Source organism: Festucalex cinctus, chromosome 16 (genome assembly GCF_051991245.1).
Source record: "Festucalex cinctus isolate MCC-2025b chromosome 16, RoL_Fcin_1.0, whole genome shotgun sequence".
Classification (NCBI taxonomy): domain Eukaryota; kingdom Metazoa; phylum Chordata; class Actinopteri; order Syngnathiformes; family Syngnathidae; genus Festucalex; species Festucalex cinctus.
This window is the reverse complement of record NC_135426.1, coordinates 4,595,001-4,614,348: the sequence shown is the minus strand read 5'-3', so window position 1 is coordinate 4,614,348 and position 19,348 is coordinate 4,595,001. Positions and strand designations below refer to the sequence as shown.

At 41.2% G+C, this 19,348-nt stretch overlaps 2 protein-coding genes and 1 long non-coding RNA gene across 6 annotated transcripts in view; 1 reads left to right on the top strand and 2 right to left on the bottom strand.

Moving 5' to 3' along the window:
* dnah2 (dynein, axonemal, heavy chain 2) overlaps positions 1-15,686 on the bottom strand; it is a 113,205-nt gene extending 97,519 nt beyond the window's left edge. For all 3 annotated transcript variants that reach the window (XM_077501474.1, XM_077501475.1, XM_077501476.1), the window contains exons 1-8: positions 15,475-15,686; positions 15,058-15,191; positions 14,803-14,919; positions 14,343-14,656; positions 11,263-11,427; positions 10,959-11,187; positions 2,208-2,318; positions 682-917 (exon numbers count right to left, since the gene is read on the bottom strand). In XM_077501474.1, the coding sequence (XP_077357600.1) occupies positions 682-917; positions 2,208-2,318; positions 10,959-11,187; positions 11,263-11,427; positions 14,343-14,656; positions 14,803-14,919; positions 15,058-15,121 (1,236 nt within the window). In that variant the 5' untranslated portion in view covers positions 15,122-15,191; positions 15,475-15,686. The remainder of the gene's footprint in view (positions 1-681; positions 918-2,207; positions 2,319-10,958; positions 11,188-11,262; positions 11,428-14,342; positions 14,657-14,802; positions 14,920-15,057; positions 15,192-15,474) is intronic.
* On the top strand, positions 2,937-7,756 carry LOC144004320 (uncharacterized). The gene is made up of 4 exons (XR_013279297.1): positions 2,937-2,954; positions 3,104-3,465; positions 7,387-7,506; positions 7,653-7,756. It is a non-coding gene; the product is annotated as an uncharacterized LOC144004320 (long non-coding RNA).
* A 3,188-nt stretch (positions 15,687-18,874) lies between the features above and the next one.
* acadvl (acyl-CoA dehydrogenase very long chain) overlaps positions 18,875-19,348 on the bottom strand; it is a 21,543-nt gene continuing 21,069 nt past the window's right edge. For both annotated transcript variants that reach the window (XM_077499626.1, XM_077499625.1), the window contains one exon: positions 18,875-19,348. This exon is cut by the window's right edge and continues 274 nt beyond it. The gene's annotated coding sequence lies outside the window, so the exon portion shown is untranslated.

Genomic DNA, 19,348 nt, shown 5'->3' with positions numbered 1-19,348 from the left:
TTTTTTTTACTGCTGTTTAATTTTCACAAGGAATGTTTTGGCCCTTCTATGTTTCAAATCCATTATAATGGTCAGATGACGGGGGAAAAAATATACTTGTCAACAGAGTCAATATGTGGAAGAACTCAATTTATTGTATTTATTAATTTTTTGTTTAATTTAAATAATTATTAATTAATGTATTTATTTTATTAATAGTAAAAAACTATCAATTTATCGTAATGCTTGTATTAGTGCCATTATATATTTTTATATTTTTCATTGCTGTAATGTACAAAAACCCAATATTGTGTGTGTGTGTTTTTGTTGTATGAGCTTATTTTTTTAAAATATTGACCTCCCCACAATATTGTGATAATTATTGTATCATGACCTTCATATCGTGATAATACCGTATCGTGATGTTTGGATATCGTTACATCCCTAGTAAAATGATTGTCCTGACTAAAACGCTGACAGTTTTTGTTGACAAAAATGAGACAAATAAAATATTTTCTTGGACTAAAATAAAGACTTAAAATGCTCGATTTATAGTCACCGAAAAACGGAGGAAATAAAAACGAGATGGAGGTTGACTAACTATGATAAAAAAAAACTAATTTGATTGAAACTGGACTAAAACTGAGACTAAATGGCAGATAAAATGAAGACTGCAGTGGAGAAAAACATGTGGACTCCAACCTGTAGTTCACTGGCCAGTTTTAAGAAGCGCTTGAGGTAAAGCGAGTTGGCCAGCCCCAGCATTTTCTGAATGTGCCGGACGCCTGGCGTCTGCAGCTGCTTGCTCATGTCTCGCAGCTTCTTGGAGTGGCGCTGCCAGTACGCTATCTCCTGGAGCGGGCCACTGTTGTCCCTCCTGGAGGTGTCTTGGATGTTCAGCAGCTCCTTGATCTGGTCTGACCAGTGGATTAAGACGGCTGAAAGAAAAAAATGCTCAGTCGTGCTTGCAAATTAGTGCTCATTTCGTCAACAAAAACAATTTCGTCAGCACACTTTTTTCACCGGACTAAAATTAGACTAGACTAGACTCAAACCCTCATTAACTAATTCACTGCCATTGACGGAAAAAGATGTCAAATGATGCATTTTTGCTGGGCTGACAGTGAATGTGATAATAAACAATAAGTGGGACTAAATCGTCATGCATTATTGTCGACTAATGAAGACGAGACGAAATTGTCCTTCACTTCTAAAACTTATGGACATTTTAGTTCATGAACAAAAACGAAATGAAAATGATATGATTTTGTCAAATCTTGTCTCTGCTAATCTGTCACCTCTGTGACACTGTCATGTGCACATACAGCACAAACACATGGGACTGGTGTGGGGCAGGTGGATTCATGGTCAAAGGTTAAAAAAAAAAAAAAAATAGGTCTGGGCTATATATCGAAAAAAATATCAATATCGCGATATAGGCCCATGCAATATGCACATCGCAAAGACATGCAATCATTTTCATATGGAATATTTTTTGGGGTCTAACCTGAATTTAACCAATCATAAAAACTTAAACGTGCATCACCGTCCAATAGTTGATCATCTAGGGTAATTACAATGAATTAACTAAGGCCACATTGAACTTGCTTATTTTACAACATCAGAAAAATGTTCTTTCATTTGATAATAAAAATATTTCTTTAGGTACATGTTGAATATCGCAATAATAATATCGATATCGTGATATTCAACAACTATAATCGCATGTTTTTTCAATAACGTGCTGCCCTAAATCCAAAAGGCTATAACGTTCCAACAATATTGTTCATGCGACTGCTAACTATTGCCGGCTAACTTACTGGCTTGACGCATGGACCCCCTGTAATTGTGTGTCAAGTTGTTTTTCATCCAAAAGATGAGAGAAAAATTGATGTGAAATAGTTTTAGATCTGAAAAGGTTCAATAGAATTTGCTGACAAAAACAATATACAGGTGTAAAATGGTTGTCTTGTCTAAAACTAGACGAAAACGACAGTTTTTGTTGACTAAGACAAGATGAATAAAATTCTGTTTTCTTGGACTAAAATAAAAAATAAAATGCTCGATTTATAGTCTGACTAAAAATGGATTAAATAAAAATGAGATGAGGTTAACTAACTGTGATAAAAACTAACAAGCAAGATTGAAGTTGGACTAAAACTAAGACTAAATTTTAAAATGGCAGACAAAATGAACACAACTTGCAATGAACTTTGAAAAATCCTTACATTCCATTCTCTGCACCAGACGGGTGTCCTTGCTGCCTTCCTCGGCGCTGTCGTTCAGGCCTTCCATTGGGATGTATAGCAGCGTCTTGCCTTCTCTCTTACTGACGTTGTCTGCTCAAAACGGGATACGCAAAGTTATTAAAATGCTGCACTTTTATTCTGCTTCTTTTCTGACGGTAGGCTTCCGTGTTGCATATTTTAGTTATTTATTCACTTTTTATATATTGTCTAGTAGGAGTGTGACGATACGTCGATATTGCGATAAATTGTGATACTTTGTTTACCGATAGATTAGCGCTACGCCTACGGTAGTATGGCGATATTTGTAGTTAATCAGCCACGATAACGGCTCCATTGTTCATGACTTCTGGAGCAATTACTTGACGGGCCACTAGGGGAAGCGCCTCATAAGAGTGGCGGGGAAATGGACGCATGTCTTGAGGTGAAGAAGACTCATCAGCTTACTTTTACTTTTTGTGCAAGACATTTATCTGTCCAGCAACTGACTCACTTTTGCATACGTTTCAATGAAAAATATGGATTATATGTTGTGGGTTATTTTGGCCCCGTTTACTTTAGCAAGTTAGTAGTTCTGTTTCCTGTGTTTTCCTTTGTTTTTCCTTTCAGGGCTGGGCATGGTCAAGTCGTGCTGGGCTCCACACACCTGCCTCCAATCTACAATCACCCTCAGTATTTAAGCTCTGGTCTGACCTCCACTCTTCGCCAGAACGTCTCGTCATACTCCAGGTATTTCCTGATCCCGCTGCCTGAAAATATTATTTGATCTTTTTCCGAGTTCAGAGTTTTTCTTAAGTGTTTTTGAGAGCCTTTTTCCTGGGTTTTCCCAGCGCCCTTGGTTAAAACTGACTTCCTTTGTTCTCTTGTTTTATTTTCAGTCCGTATGTGCCCAGCCACTGCCACGCCCAGCCACCTTTTGGTTTGTTACTTTGTTTGTTTGCTACTTTGTTTGTTTGCTACTTTGTTAAATAAACTTTTGTTGGTACTTTTACATCTGTGTCTGCTCCTGGGTCCTAAGCCAGCCACACCTCATCACAGTACGTTCTGGCCCTAACATGGACTTGATTGTCTCCAGGCCCTTACTGCCGATGTTGGTTCCTTGGCTGACAAACAGAGGCAGAGCGCCTCTTCCCCAGCCCAACCCCCCACTGCCAGTCAAGGAGAGCCTGCACAACCCTCTCTCGGCCTCGCCGCAACAAGAGAGCCTTCCATTCCTCCACCCGAGCACTACACAGGGGAGGTAGGAGCTTGCAGCCAGTTCCTTCTCAATTGCTCTTTGGTTTTTGACCAACAGCCTAGCGCGTTCTCTTCGGACCGTTCCAAATTGGCTTACGTTATCAACCTGCTCAAAGGCAGAGCAGGGAAGTGGGCCAATTCCCTGTGGGAATCAAAATCACCTGTCCTACAATCCTATGACTCCTTTATTGCTGAGATGCGCAAGGTCTTTGACCAGCCAAGAAGCTGGCAAGAAGTTGGCCTCCCTGTGACAAGGTCCACAGTCTGCTGCAGATTATTCTATTGAATTCCGAATACTGGCTTCGGGAAGTGGGTCTTAAGACCATCTTTGTGGCCGGTCTGTCAGAGGAACTCAAAGACCAGCTATCCACCCGGGATGAGCCTGAATCACTGGAGCAACTCATCAGTCTTGTCATCAGGATAGACAACCGACTAAGAGAGACGGCGCGCATCCAGGCGGCCTAATCCCTTCTTTCCCAGAGGTACTGTCCAACCGTCCATTGCTCCAGTTGTGACCCCAACGCGCCAAGTTCCAGAGGACGAGCCCATGCAACTCGGAAGAACCCGTCTCACCCAGGAGGAACGCACCCGGCGGCTTTCTTTGGGCCTCTGCCTCAACTGTGGACAATCGGGTCATTACATTCTCCAGTGTCCTCTCCGGCTGAAGGGACCCCAGTCGGCTGCAGCAACCAGCTCTCTGGTGAGTCAGACCTCATCTTCTTGCTCACCTAAACGTATATCCCTGCCAGCCATAATCTCTAGCGACTCTTCTGTCTCACTCAGAGTCCTGATAGATTCAGGGGCAGATGACAACGTGATTGATCGAGATTTTGCTCAGTCCGCCAAGATTCCCATGTATAGCCTCGACTTCCCCAAACCGGTTCGCGCTATTGATGGCACCCCATTTGGGACAGTAACCGATCAGACTACCACACTTTCTCTCACTATCGCAGGCAATCACCATGAGCACATTACCTTCCTTGTTCTTTCCTCCCCTTCGTCGCCTATAGTCCTTGGTCTACCCTGGTTAAAGCTTCACAATCCGCACATTGATTGGACCTCCTCCACCATAGTCAGTTGGAGCGTTTTCTGTCACTCAAACTGTTTGTGTTCTGCTTCTCCCGTTTCACACCCAGGTCCTCCATTGACCTCAGCTTCTGACCTTTCCTCAGTCCCACAGGAATATCATGACTTGGGTGAAGTGTTCAATAAGGCTCGAGCCCTTTCTCTACCTCCTCACCTGCCTTATGATTGCGCAATAGATTTGATTCCCAGAGCCCCTCGAGCAGATTATACAACCTCTCGCGCCCTGAAAGAGAGGCCATGGAAAAATACATTAGTGACTCATTGACAGCCAGACTTATCAGACCCTCTTCTTCTCCCCTCGGGTCCAGTTTCTTTTTTGTGTCAAAGACAAGACTCTTAGGCCATGTGTCGATTATAAGGGGCTTAATGCCATCACTGTAAAGAATAAATACCCGCTTCCACTCATTGACCCGACTTTTGAACCCCTCAACAAAGCTACGGGTTTCACAAAACTTGACTTAAGGAACGCATACCATCTGGTGCGCATTAGGAAAGGCAATGAATGGAAGACCGCTTTTAAGACCCCTCTCGGACATTTCGAGTATCTAGTAATGTCTTTCGGCCTCACCAATGCCCCAGCTGTTTTCCAGGCCCTTATCAATGATGTTCTAAGAGACATGTTAAACCAGTTTGTTTACGTTTACCTGGACGACAGTCTGATTTTTATTTTTATTTTTATTTTTTTTCCCCAGAACTCCTGAGGAACATGTACAACACATGAGACTGGTCCTGCAGCGCCTCCTCGCGAATAAGCTATTCGTAAAAGCAGAGAAATGTGAGTTCAGTGTTCTTCCATAAGCTTTTTGGGATACATTCTTGCCAAAGGAGAGCTCAGGCCCGACCCTGTCAAAATCGAAGCAGTGGCCAACTGGCAACAACCCACCACCCACAAACAACTCCAACAATTCTTGGGATTTGTGAACTTTTACAGCCGATTCATAAGGGACTACAGTAAGGTTGCAGCCCTCCTCACGCAACTAACCAACAACCCTTCAATTTTCATGGACAGCCGAGGCGGATGCTGCCTTCAACCGCCTCAAGCAACTGTTCACCTCAGCCCCTGTACTCGTCCATCCCGACACTTCGCTTCAGTTCATAGTTGAGGTGGATGCTTCGAATTCATGAATCGGTGCGATTCTCTCCCAGAGAACTCCAAAGGACCAAAAGGTACACCCATGTGCTTTCTTTTCCAGGAAATTGTCCCCCGCGGAGAGGAATTATGATGTTGGCAACCGGGAGCTGCTGGCAGTCGTGTCCGCTCTCCAACAATGGAGGCATTGGCTGGAGGAAGCTGAGGTCCCATTCCTGGTACTCACAGACCACAAAAACTCACCTATTTGCAGTCTGCTAAACGCTTGAACCCCCGTCATGCTCGTTGGGCCCTCTTCTTGGGAAGATTCAACTTCATCCTCTCCTATCGACCAGGTGCCCGCAACACCAAGCCAGATGCTCTCTCCCGCTTGCACGAATCACCTCAGGAGAAGCAGGACTCCGAGACGATCCTCCCGCCTTCCTGTTTTGTCAGGGCTGCAACATGGGACATCGAGAGGGTTGTGCTGCAGGCCCAGGAACAACACCCGAACCCTGGTGCAGGCCCCAAACACCGGCTCTGTTCAGACCCCGTTTGCGCCCAAGTCCTCCAGTGGGGACACGCTTCCAGGTTTGCTTGTCATCACGGGGCAAACGGAACTCTCCACTTCATTCAACAATGTTTTTGGTGGCCTAGGATGGCCCAGGACGTCAAGGAATTCGTCGCCTCTTGTTCCGTCTGTTCCAGAGGTAAATCCTCCCATCGTCAGCCTATGGGTCTCTTGCAGCCCCTTCCCGTCCCTGGACGCCCATGGTCTCATCTTGCCATAGACTTAGTCACCGGCTTGCCCCCATCCAGTGGCAACACAGTCATCTTAACTATAGTGGACCGTTTCTCTAAAATGGTACTTCATTCCGCTTTCCAAACTACCTACTGCTCTGGAGACAGCTAAGGTCCTGGTGAACGTGTTCAAGCTTCATGGCATCCCGAATGACATTGTCTCGGACAGAGGCCCCCAATTCACCTCCCCTGTTTGGCAGGCTTTCTGTAAGGCTCTCGGGGCATCCTCTAGCCTCTCCTCTGGTCACCATCCCCAGTCCAATGGCCAGTCGGAAAGAGCCAATCAGGATCTTGAGTCGGCTCTTCGCTGTGTCTCTGCTTGCCATCCTGCATCTTGGACCCATCACCTTCCCTGGATCGCGTACGCCCATAACTCCTTCACCTCCTCTGCCACTGGGATGTCACCGTTCATGGTCGCATATGGATATCAGCCGCCTCTCTTTCAGACTCAGGAACGGGGAGCAGCAGTTCCCTCTGTCCGTGCCCATCTCCATCGTTGCCATGCTGTCTGGAGGCACGCCAGAGCCGCATTGTCCCGCACCGCCCAGCGCAATCGGCAGCTAGCCGACAGGCACCGTATCCCTGCCCCAGATTACCGTCGGGACAGAAGGTCTGGCTTTCCACCCGTGACCTTCCTCTTCAGGTGGATTCCCGGAAGCTGGCGCCCAGATTCATAGGGCCATATGAAATACAGAAGATCATCAACCCCGCTGCAGTTCGCCTCAAGGTTCATCCCACGTTTCATGTCTCCCTGCTCAAACCCATATCCTCCAGCCCACTTAAGCCTTCAACCGAGAAGCCCCCCCCCCCCCCCTTCTCATCGTATGCCGTCGGGGCCGTGGTTACCAGTACCTTGAGGACTGGGAGGGGTACGGGCCAGAGGAGCGCTCTTGGGTGTCTCGCTCGCTCATTCTGGCCCCTTTTACTTTAGCAAGTTAGTAATTGTGTTTCCTGTGTTTTTCCTTTCAGGGCTGGGCATGGTCAAGTCGTGCTGGGCTCCACACACCTGCCTCCAATCTACAATCACCCTCAGTATTTAAGCTCTGGTCTGACCTCCACTCCTCGCCAGAACGTCTCGTCATACTCCTGGTATTTCCTGATCCCGCTGCCTGAAAATATTTGATCTTTTTCCTAGTTCAGAGTTTTTCTTAAGTGTTTTTAAGAGCCTTTTTCCTGAGTTTTCCCAGCGCCCTTGGTCAAAACTGACTTCCTTTGTTCTCTTGTTTTATTTTCAGTCCGGATGTGCTGCGAGCCCAGCCACCTTTTGGTTTGCTATTATGTTTGTTTGCTATTTTGTTTGTTTGCTACTTTGTTAAATAAACTTTTGTTGGTACTTTTACATCTGTGTCTGCTCCTGACTCCTAAGCCAGCCACACCTCATCACAGTATAGCTTCAATTTAAACATTTTAAAACATTTTATTTTTTAACTTTTTGAAGCACACAATTTTTGAGGAATATTAGTATTGATTTAATATTTAAAGGTATACTTGACTGAACAATTTTCAGCAGTGAAAAGTTCATATTTTGACTAATTATTGTGCTAACTTCATTGTTTTTCCATGTACAATTAATGCATTTTTTATAAAGTGATTTTTCTACTTGCTGTCAACTGATGACATCACCTGTGCTGAGGAAGTAGGTAACGGCCAATCATGGCTCACCTGTTTTCTGGGTTTGGTCAGTACCCTGAATCATGATTGGTCATTACCTACTTCATCAGCACAGGTGATGTCATCGTTCAGTTGACAGCAAGTTGAAAAATTACTTTTTAAAGGTATTAATTGTACATGAAAAATAATGAAGTTAACACATTAATTAGAGACAAAATATGAACTTTTTACTGCTGAAAATGGCTCAATGAGTCAAGTATCCCTTAATGTAATTATTTATTTACTTTTGCAATGTTATACAAAAAAAAGTGTCAGTTTATATAAGGAAACAATTGACTGACATGTTGCATGACAATGTTTAAGAGACAAATTTGTTGACAAAGTTATCTCTGTTCAGAAGACATTTGTTTAAAAAAAATATATATATATACACTAAAGTACTCAGTGTGAAGAAGACACCAGCTTTAATGTGTTTCAGTGACGGTACAAAAAGAAACGATTTTCTCATTGAAAAAAAACTGTTGATGTCTTGAGTAGTTTTATCGTGGATTTATGACCTGACTAATATATCAATAATTGCGGTATGGTCATAACTAGAGGTGTGCAAAATTTCCGATTCTTAGATTATTCACGATTCGGCCGTGGAACAATCGAGAACGATTCACAAACGTCCAAATTCCGATTATATAAATATGCCAAGGGAACCGAAACTAAAAGTGAACCGGAGCGAAAAGTACGCGGAACTGAAACGCAGTAGCGCGCGCGGTCTTCGGGACGCTTAATGGGACGGACCGAGAGTACACATCCACAACTCACGCCTCGAGATTCAAAACAAAAACAAGCATGGCTGAGCTGACCAACCCACCTCTTCGTGAGATCAGACCTGCTCCGAAAAGGCAAACAACTTCAGGCGGAAGTATCAGCTAGCTGGCTGCAATGCGTCGGTTAGCGTTCTACAGGGCACCGCGCAGTGATACGAACGAACGAACAGAAAAGTAGTGGCTGGCGGTAATGGCGTCTGATTTTATTCAGAAAAGAGTATTGTGGTGGAAATGTATCACGCTTTTGAAAACAAAAAGTTTTTAGAAGAAAAACGCTTTATTTCCGAGACCCCAGCCAGCTTGCTGGACTATTTTCTTTTTTATTTTCTTCTCGTCCAACGTCGAACCAGAACTGGTGTCACCGAACGCTGTCAGAAAGAAGTCAGTGCTGATCGCACACACGGGAGGTGAGGATCAAATCGAGATTCATGTTAAAAAAGCCGAACGATCCCATTAATGTTTACACGTTCATGTTTACACAAGTTAAAAAGCAGAAAAGCACTTGAGGTTTTTTTTTTTTTTTTGTACCTCTGAGAAACTTTAATGTTTACATGTTCATCTTTACACAACTTAAAAAGCAGGAAAGCACTTTTTTTTTTTTAGGCATTTGTATTGAAGTAGTAGTTCACATTGTCTTTCATTTATATCTCAGTGCACTTTTGAGTGGATAAAAATAATATATTTTTGCTCAGTGCTATGTTTTATTCTGTTGAAGACTGAATATACTTAAAAGCTGTTGTTACAGAATGAGGACTTGAGTATTTTATTTACTGTTTTGAACTGTTAACTTGATACTGAAATAGTAGTTTATGTAGGCCTGAGAGGACTTTTGTACTATTTTTGTAACTAATGTACGAAACATTAAAAGCACCAAAATACATTGTTTTTTTTCTGCTGCCTGGGGGGGAAATCAATAATCGTTTTATAATCGAATCGTAGCCTCTGAATCGTAATCGCAATCGAATCGTGAGGTGCCCCAAGATTCCCACCTCTAGTCATAACGTCAGTTAATCGTTATCGTGAGTGTTGTCTTGCATATCGTATCGTGAGGTACCCAGAGGTTCTTAAGTACAGTCCACATATATAAATTTTTTCATGAAACATGAAAAGCTGAAGCGATAAAGCCACAGATTTGTTTTGCATTATTGTTGTAATGCTGATTTATGACTTACTGATTTATGTTGAGGACACACTTGTGTGGTTGAATTGTGTGACATTTATAAGACCAAAACATTTTATTGTGTAATAGATCTGACATTGTTTATACATATGTTAATTGTGATTTTTACACTTTTTTGCCACATAATACTTCCAATTTATACTGTTCAAATTTCAACTAGCTTAAAAAAAGTCACGCCTCCTGGGGTATATATCGTCTGATTCCACATTACTTATAGAAGGGGTGTCAAAAATAAGGCCCACGGGCCGGATCAGGCCCGCAAAGGGGTTTACTCCGGCCCACGAGATGATTTTGTAAAGTTAAAAAATAATGTCGGACTGATTAATTAGCCGACCACAATCAAAATATATAAAATTTGTAATTTCACAAGCAGTCCTCAGATGAGCAATGCAACTTGTACGGGGGAATGTCCTGGATGTCATTATTTTATACACAATTTAAAGTTATGGGTTGTATAATTAGTTTTTATTTTATTTTTTTAATCATAGACCGACAAACGTGTTAAGTACAACACAAATTCAATTACTGGTAACACAAATACATATGACAAGGATTCGCTTCCTTATAACATCAACTGCGCCACGCAATGCATTCTGGGAACAATATATATGCAAAACAGGTAGATTTAACACGTCCAACACTCAGTGTTGCCACGTTCCATTTGCATTTGTACTATTTTTTTTTTAATAATATGATTACAGTTGAGCTCCGTAATTTAGGGCTGGCACACAAATAGCGAAAATCTGCATATAGCAATCATTTTTAAGTTTATATACCATTATTTTACCGATGCGGTCCACTTGGTAATATATTTTCCTCCATGCGGCCCCTGGGCTAACATGAGTTTGACACCCCTGACTTACAGTATTCGCACAATTTAACATTTAATATCAACTTTTTCCCAAGTTGAGTTGAGGTGAGTTGAGTACCTGTGAGGATGGACAGGTAGTTGTGCATGCCGTTGATGTAGTTGTCCTTGATGCCCGCTTCCCAGTCGCTGCTGATGTCGTTCTCGTCCGAATGCAAACTGGTCACAAAGTGAAGCAAGCTCTCGGTGGGGTCGCCCTGCACCGTGCCGTATTCCACCTCCTCGTAGAAGTTCTCCGGGGTAATCGTGCTTCCCGGCTCACGGATGAAGTACGCCAGCTGCTCCACCACCTGAAAACGTTAAAACGGCTTTTTCTTAACACGTGGCTCAAAATGAAAAATTCAGGGTGCAGTTGTCCATTGTACCTGTGTGGGAACGGTGTATTCGACCTGCAGTGTCTCGCTTGCGTCCAGGTAGACGATCAAGGTGGGAATCGAGGTGTCTTGAATGAACCGCTCAAGTGACTTGACGTTTTCCTCCAGCCACGACTCTTTGGTGACACCCGAAATATCCACGCAACGGATGAACCGCTACGAGAAGGGAAGGAGGGGACGGATCCAGTTGTCATTTTGCAATAGTGTTCATTTTATCCGCCATTTTGAAATTTAATTCCAGTTTTAGTCCAGTTTCATTCACACTTATTTTTTTTAATCACTATTAGTCAACCTCATACCATTTTTAGTCAACTATAAATGGAGCATTTTAGTCTTTATTTTAGTACAAGAAAACATTTTATTTGTCTAGTTTTAGTCAACAATAACTGTCAATGTTTTAATCTACTTTAAGGGAGGACAACCATTTTACTAGGGATGATGTAACAATATCCAAACATCACGATACGATAATTATCACGATATTGTGGGGAGGTTGGCGATAAAAAAAAAAAAAAAAGGTCACAATATTGTAAAAAAATTAGCTCATACAACTAAAACACTGTGTTTTTATACATTACAGTGATGTCTTATTTTAGCTATCTATGCAGATTTAAAGGAAAATGTGGGTTTTTGTGACACGATACTTGTCAATTGAGAATTATTTTGTTAGCCATATTGTGGTAAATGTCTAAACGTAATCTTCCTAAATCTGGCTGGACTTGGAGGCATTCTGTGAGATAAAAATTTACAAAGCGCACTGACCCACTGGCTCAGGACAAATGATTCGCAATGACCCACTGGCTTAGGGAAAATGATTTCACAAGTTCTAACCACGGGTAGCCTGTCGAAGGTTGCAAATCGGACCAACGAAGTAGCTTAGGGGGGGGAAAAAAAGTCAGTGTGCAGTGGGAAAGAGTCCAAAAGCAGGTGAAAACTATAAAAATGTCTTGTCCGAAAGATTTACGACCAGACAGCTACACTTGAGCTCGCCAAAACATGAGGTTCATACAGAGGGCAACTCTAAAGTAGGCTAAAGGTTACGGGCCTAAATTTGCGTGGAGTAACAGTGCCCCCAATGGTCACGAAATAGTACTGCACCAAGTTAAACTCCTATCTTGTAGTGCACCCTAGTGGCTAAAGAAATTCATATGAATAATTAGGCTAATATGTAGGAGTGGGCATATTTTGGCGTGGCCCAATAACGTTAGTTACCTTAAGCTGTTACGCCCTAAGAAAAGGTTTGGGCGTGGATCTAGTAAGGTTATAAAAACCAGTGCACCTCTTTGTTCTACGGACTTCTTCTCCCTTCTGGCCAGAATATATGTCTTGTTTGTATGTCTCTGTCAAATAAATCATTGTGCCTACAGTTCTAATCCCAGCCTGGACTCTGTTAGTTTTCTTCTAGATTCTGAGTTGTTAAACTTCTTCTTTAAACCGAATACAAGCGAAGACTCTCCCTCCAACACCCGGGATGCAAAATATACGATCATTCTTGAAGAGGACAGTGGATCCTCGATATCTTCACTGAGCGTCGGCCTGAAGGGAGGGCAATGACGGCCTCCCCCAGGACTGTAAATCCCAGGACGGCCGTCTACCTCTCAACGGGCTGACGCTCCATCAACAGCAATGAAAAATATCAAAAATATAAATATATATACATAAAATGTATAAAGGCACTAATACAAGCATTACATTAAATTGATAAATTGTATTATTAATAAAATAAATTAATTAATAATTATTTAAATTAAATAAGAAATTAATACAATAAACTGAGTTGACTCACAAGTATATTATGTCATCTGAGCATTATCGTGGATTTGAAACATAGAAGGGCCAAAACATGCCTTGTGAAAATTAAACAGCACTAAAAAAACTAGCCACCAGAGGGTGATAGAACTGCGCAAACGGAAATCAACCTGACTTTTTGAACAGTTGTGCTGCTTTTAATATCGTGACATGACGACAACAATATATTGTGGCAGTTTTAATATCACGATACTGCTGTTATCGTTAATAAAATAAATACATTAATTAATAATTATTTAAATTAAACAAGAAATTAATAAATACAATAAATTGAGTTCCTCCACATATTGACTCTGTTGACAAGTATATTTTGTTCCCCGTCCTCTGACCATTATCGTGGATTTGAAACATAGAAGGGCCAAAACATGCCTTGTGAAAATTAAATGGCACTAAAAAAAACAAAAAACAAAAAACAAATTGGCCACCAGAGGGTGCTACTGCACAGGTTGAAATCAACACAACTTTTTGAACAGATGTGCTGCTTTTAAGATCGTGACATGATGACGACGATATATTGTGGAAGCTTACTATCACAATATCACGATATTGCCGTTATCGTTGCATCCCTACATTTTATCCTTGTTTATTTTATTTTTTTGTCAGCAGATAATGTTGAACATTTCACTTTGACAGTATGTCAACAAGTGGCTACTATGGCTGCGTGCTATGAGCTAGTAAATTAGCTAGCATTAGTTAGCGGTCGGATTAACATTATTGTTGGAACAGGACTGCACGATATTGGAAAACCATACGTTATAGTTGCTGAATAGCATGATATCGATATTATTGCGATATTCAACATGTACCTCAAGAAAATATTTTGATTATCATTTTTTTTTTCGTGTGATAAAATAAGCAAGTTCAATGTGTTCTTAACTATAATTTACTTTTCTTTTTTCTTTTTTTTTACCGTTCACGTGACTCCCCTTCCTGTCTGTCCCATGTGTTTGTGCATGTTGCATTCGCTAGCTGCAGATTTGAAAGGGGGCGTGTCACATGCTAAAATGTCCATAGATTTTTAGTCAGTTTTATTAAGTGAAGTACATTTTTGTCTTCATTGGTCGACGAAAATGCATACCGATTTAGTCCCAGTTATTGTTTATTAATGAGGGTTTTAGTCCAGTCTAATCTAGTTTTAGTCACATTTTAGTAAAAATGTGTGTTGACGAAAAATTTTTTGTTTAGTTTTCGCTCGACAAAATTAACACTATTTAGCAAAGCAGAAAGGATAACGCGAGTTGAAAATAAATGTCAGTTTTTACCTCACAAACCTTCCTTAAGATCTCGAAAGGGTCGATTTGTTCAACGACTTCAATGTCACCAGCGTCATTGTCGTCGTTTTTCACTTCGTCGTCATTTTTGTTCTCTTCGTCTTCGTTTTTGTTCTCTTCGTCTTCGTTTTTGTCCTTGTCATCTTCTTCGTCCTTGTTGTCCGTGTTATTGTCTTTGCTGTCCTCTTCATGCTTGTTGCCAGCGTTTTCATCACCTTCGTTGCCTTCATCGCCGATGACGGTGTCGTCTTGGTTGTCATTGTTGGTGTTGGTCTCATCTTCCCTTTCCTGCGCGGTTACTGAATCTGTTTACAGCAGAACACACGAGGTAAACGCATCATTTATCAGTGGGGAAGCCATTTCAGATGAGCAGAGGAAACACAAATTAAACATGATGGAACTCAAAGCAGACTTGTGTGGTGTTTGGAGTGATGCAACGTGAGGTACAAACCGGCTGCTTTGTCGTCAATTGGAGCAGATCCCTCATCACCCACATTGTCATTTTCGTTGTTAGCGTTTTCGATGTTTTCATTGGCGTTAGTCTCATCTTCCTTTTCTTGAGTGCTAACTAAGCAGTCGTAGGACACAACACAAGAAAATTATTCAGAGACCATTTGAAAAAAGACAGAAAACACAGGGGTGACATAATGACGTCACTAGGTGCTCCTAATTAATAATTATCTGGAGATGACTTGATGCAATTTACCAACATTTCTGTAGCCGTCCTCACTCTCGAGGGTTTCTGTGGAACCCTGGCTTGGCGTCTCCATCTCTCAGCATTTACACACAATTTCAATTCGACAATACGCGGGCAGCAAACGCCTCAGAGACATCGAGAAACTACGACAAAATGAGAGGAAAAACATACATTTAAACTCATTCAAGCACAAAGTTTTCGAGACGCGCGGGACAACAGGTGCGTCAACGTCACCATAGTAACCACATTAAACAAGACGACTTGAAGTTGTGGAGCTCCATTTACACGCTGGTGTTAGTCAATTGAAAAATTTACAAACTGAAATCATGTTTTACGGCAACGGCGGCTCATTTTCATAGCTAACGTACAAAATCAAAAGCGTCTTCAGCAACACTTTGGCGAAAAACAAACATTTCCCAAACAGACCTTTTCCAGGAAGTTTCCCCTTCTACTTTATCAGTTTGTACTGAAAAAAAAATAAGTATCTTCGCAGGCTTCGAATAAAACATTCGTCTGCCTTCAGTTTGACACAGATAATCACCAGATTTTACTGAGGTAAAGCTAGCCGCCTTTTCTTTTTACGTGGTCAAGTCAGCCGCACTTCATTTTTTCTGTTCGCCCTTTTGTAGGATTTACGGTAGTGTGCTCGAAGATACGCTGGCACGGAGAAGGACATCCGGTTTTCAAAATAAATGATCGGTTTTCAAATATAGCATTCAATTCAAACGCAGTTTAAAAGATGTTTGTTTTTATTCTTATATTTAACAGTTTACAAAATGTTTCACTATAACACAGTACCAATTCACATTTCACTGGGAACGCACTCTTGTGGGGTGATATTGAGCAATAACATTGATATGTACAATATTAAGTTCATTTAAAATGAAGGAAAGGTTGAAATGAAGAAAAAAAGAGGCGTGTGTCATTGAGTAGACATGCCACTATGAGCCAGTATTAATTTGGGGTCTATAGGTCACATGACCTAGAAGCTATTAAGCAAAAATGCTAATATTTATAGGAAAAAATTTTATTAAAAATAAGTGGAGGTCTAAAATGAAAAAATAAAAGGTGTACATCATATATCAGACATGCCACTATGATGCAGCATTGGTTTGTCAATAGGTCACATGGCCTGGGAGCTATTCAGCTCAAAAGCTAATATTTACACGTATAATATTATATTATAATTCTATATTATTATTATTATTATTATTATTATTATTACTATTATTATTATTATTATTATTATTATTATTATTATTATTATTATTATTATTATTATATAGTGTGTATATATATTATAATATTTTACACTTGTAACCGCTGGTATAATGAGGAATGTTTAGGTTTAAATGCCAAACAATTAAAAAGAGCAAGGGCAGCAAAACTGTGGGTGTATGCTCTATGCAAATAAAGAATTATTAGATTATTGTTCACCAATAAACCTGTGCTTTTTAGTTTCTTTCTTCTTTTTTTTTTTTTTTTAAACACAGGTTCTTGGAGCGGCCAAAATGAGTTTCCGCCGCAGGGTGTCCCTCAAGAGCTCGGCTATCAGGGAGGGACTCAGAGTCGAGCCGCTGCTCCTCCGAATTGAGAAGTGATGGCTGAGGTGTCTCAGGCATCTGTCTCGGATGCCTACTGGACGCCTGTAGATGTATTCCGGGCATGTCCCAACGGCGGGAGGCCACGGGGACGACCCAGGACACACTGAAGACACTATGTCTCTCAGCTGGCCTGGGAACACCTTGGGATGCCGCCTGAGAAGATAGATGAAGGGACTGGAGAGAGGGAAGTCTGGGCTTCACTGTTAAAGCTGGTGCAATAAGTGGTAGAATATGGCTGGCTGGCTGGCTGGCTGGCTGGCTGGCTGGCTGGCTGGCTGGCTGGCTGGCTGGCTGGCTGGCTGGCTGGCTGGCTGGCTGGCTGGCTGGCTGGCTGGCTGGCTGGCTGGCTGGCTGGCTGGCTGGCTGGCTGGCTGGCTGGCTGGCTGGCTGGCTGGCTGGCTGGATGGATGGATGGATGGATGGATGGATGGATGGATGGATAGGTTTTTTGGGAAATTTTCACACTCAGTATTAACGTGAGCAAACTGTTTTGAGTGCAATGTTAAAAGAAGTAGTAACGAATACTGTACTTCAAATAGCTTCCAGGTAGGGCTGGACGATTATGGGGAAAATTATACTGATGATTACTATGATAAAGACTGAAATCTCGATTATTAAAATGATTATTCAATCATTTTATTGCATTGATAAATGACACACCTCTTATTTTTTCGTTTTAGACCTCCACTTATTTTTAATATTTTTTTTCTATAAATATTAGCTTTTGAGCTCAATAGCTACCAGGCCATATGACCTATTGACCCATTGACCAAAGCTGCATCATAGTGGCATGTCTGATAGATGATGCACGCCTTTTATTTTTTCATTTTAGACCTCCAGTTATTTTTCACAATTTTTTTTCTGTATATGTGTAAATATTAGCTTCTGATCTCAATAGCTTCCAGGCCATATTGACCCCAAACCAATGCTGCATCATAGGGGCATGTCTGATAGATGATGCACACCTTTTATTTTTTCATTTTCGACCTCCACTTATTTTTAATATTTGTTTTTCTATAAATATTAGCATTTTTGCTTAATAGCTTCTAGGTCATGTGACCAATTGACCCCAAATTAATACTGGCTCATAGTGGCACGTCTGCTCAATGACACACACCTCTTTTTTTGCTCCATTTCAACCTTTCCTTCATTTTAAATGAACTTAATATTGTACATATCAATGTTATTGCTCAATATCACCCAACAAGAGTGCATTCCCAGTGTAATGTGAATTGGTACTGTGTTATAGTGAAACATTTTAAAACTTAAACATAATAATAAAAACAAACATCTTTTAAACTGCGTTTGAATTGAATTTTATTTTTGAAAACTGATCTTTTATTTTGAAAACAGGATGTCGTTCTCCGTGCCAGCGTCTCTTCAGCACACTACCGTAAATCCTACAAAAGGGCAAACAGAAAAAATGAATTGCGGCTGACTTGACCGCGTAAAAAGAAAAGGCGGCTAGCTTTACCTCAGTGTAATAGCGGGGAAGGAAGCTCCATGTGAGTCACTGGGCTCGTCCGTGACGTCATAAACATGTGCCGTCATCTAATGGCACCAACGAATGGCAACAAGTAGTCAACACGGACTTTACATCATGTAATGTAGGGCTCGCCATAGGGCTCCAGGTGGAGGAGTGGAACCGTCACTTACCTTTGGTGCCGGTTGGCGTGGGTTCGCTCCTCCGCCTGGGAGACCCATGTGGCTTACATGAAGTAAGTTTGTGTGTGAGTGAGTGTTTTTAGCTAACTTTGCATGTTTATAAATTGCGGTTTTAGATTTAGAGAATATTTCGTTAACAGACTTTACAACCTCCCCCCAGTTACTATAATGAAATGACTGCATGTGACATTTGCTTACGAAAAGCACAAAAAAGGGGGAGTGTGAAGTGTATATTTCAGGTACAGAAAAATGCAACATAAACGCACAGTAAAAACAATGCACTCAAAGTGCTCAACTGCTTTGTTAAAGTAAAACAATTTCATTAAAATTGGCATTTCCTCTCTGCTACATAATGTACTGAACAGTTTCTGAACAGAATGAATGTCGACCCCAAAGGACAAAAAATACACTCAGCTACAACACCACAAGGTCCCAACAGTTAACTTGATGAATACTTTGGTTCACTTGGCGCCTTCTTAAGAAGAAAAGGGATCATGGCAAATGTATATTATAAACATCTAAAAGACAAGAAAAAATGCAAAATGACTGCACATAAATAAAAGCAGAACAAGTTTATTGATTGGCCAATTATCCTGTACAGTAATCATAATTGCAATCATCTCTGGATTATATGTAGTTTGTGAGGTGACACCGCAGCAAAGTTTGAGCAGAATTTGCGTTGTCCTATGTTACATAAGGCAAAACGTGTTACGAGTCATCACTGGTGAAACCCAACATGCAGAAAAGTACCGAGAACATAATCAGTTTATTAAATGCATCATAAATGAAGATTACATGACAACAATCCATTTCAAAGTATTACAAATAAAACATGTTTGACACATCAAGTCCCTTTTCTACAGCTTCAATAATGTTCAGGAAGGTTGAGGGTGCATTGAAGAGTGACATCATGAGGACGTTTGGTTAATCAAGAGGGAGTGAGATGAGGCGCTTGTGGCATTGAAAAGGCCCTTTCACTCAAAAATTTTATTTGCGTGTGCAAGTTTCAAACAACAACAATCTGATGTCCT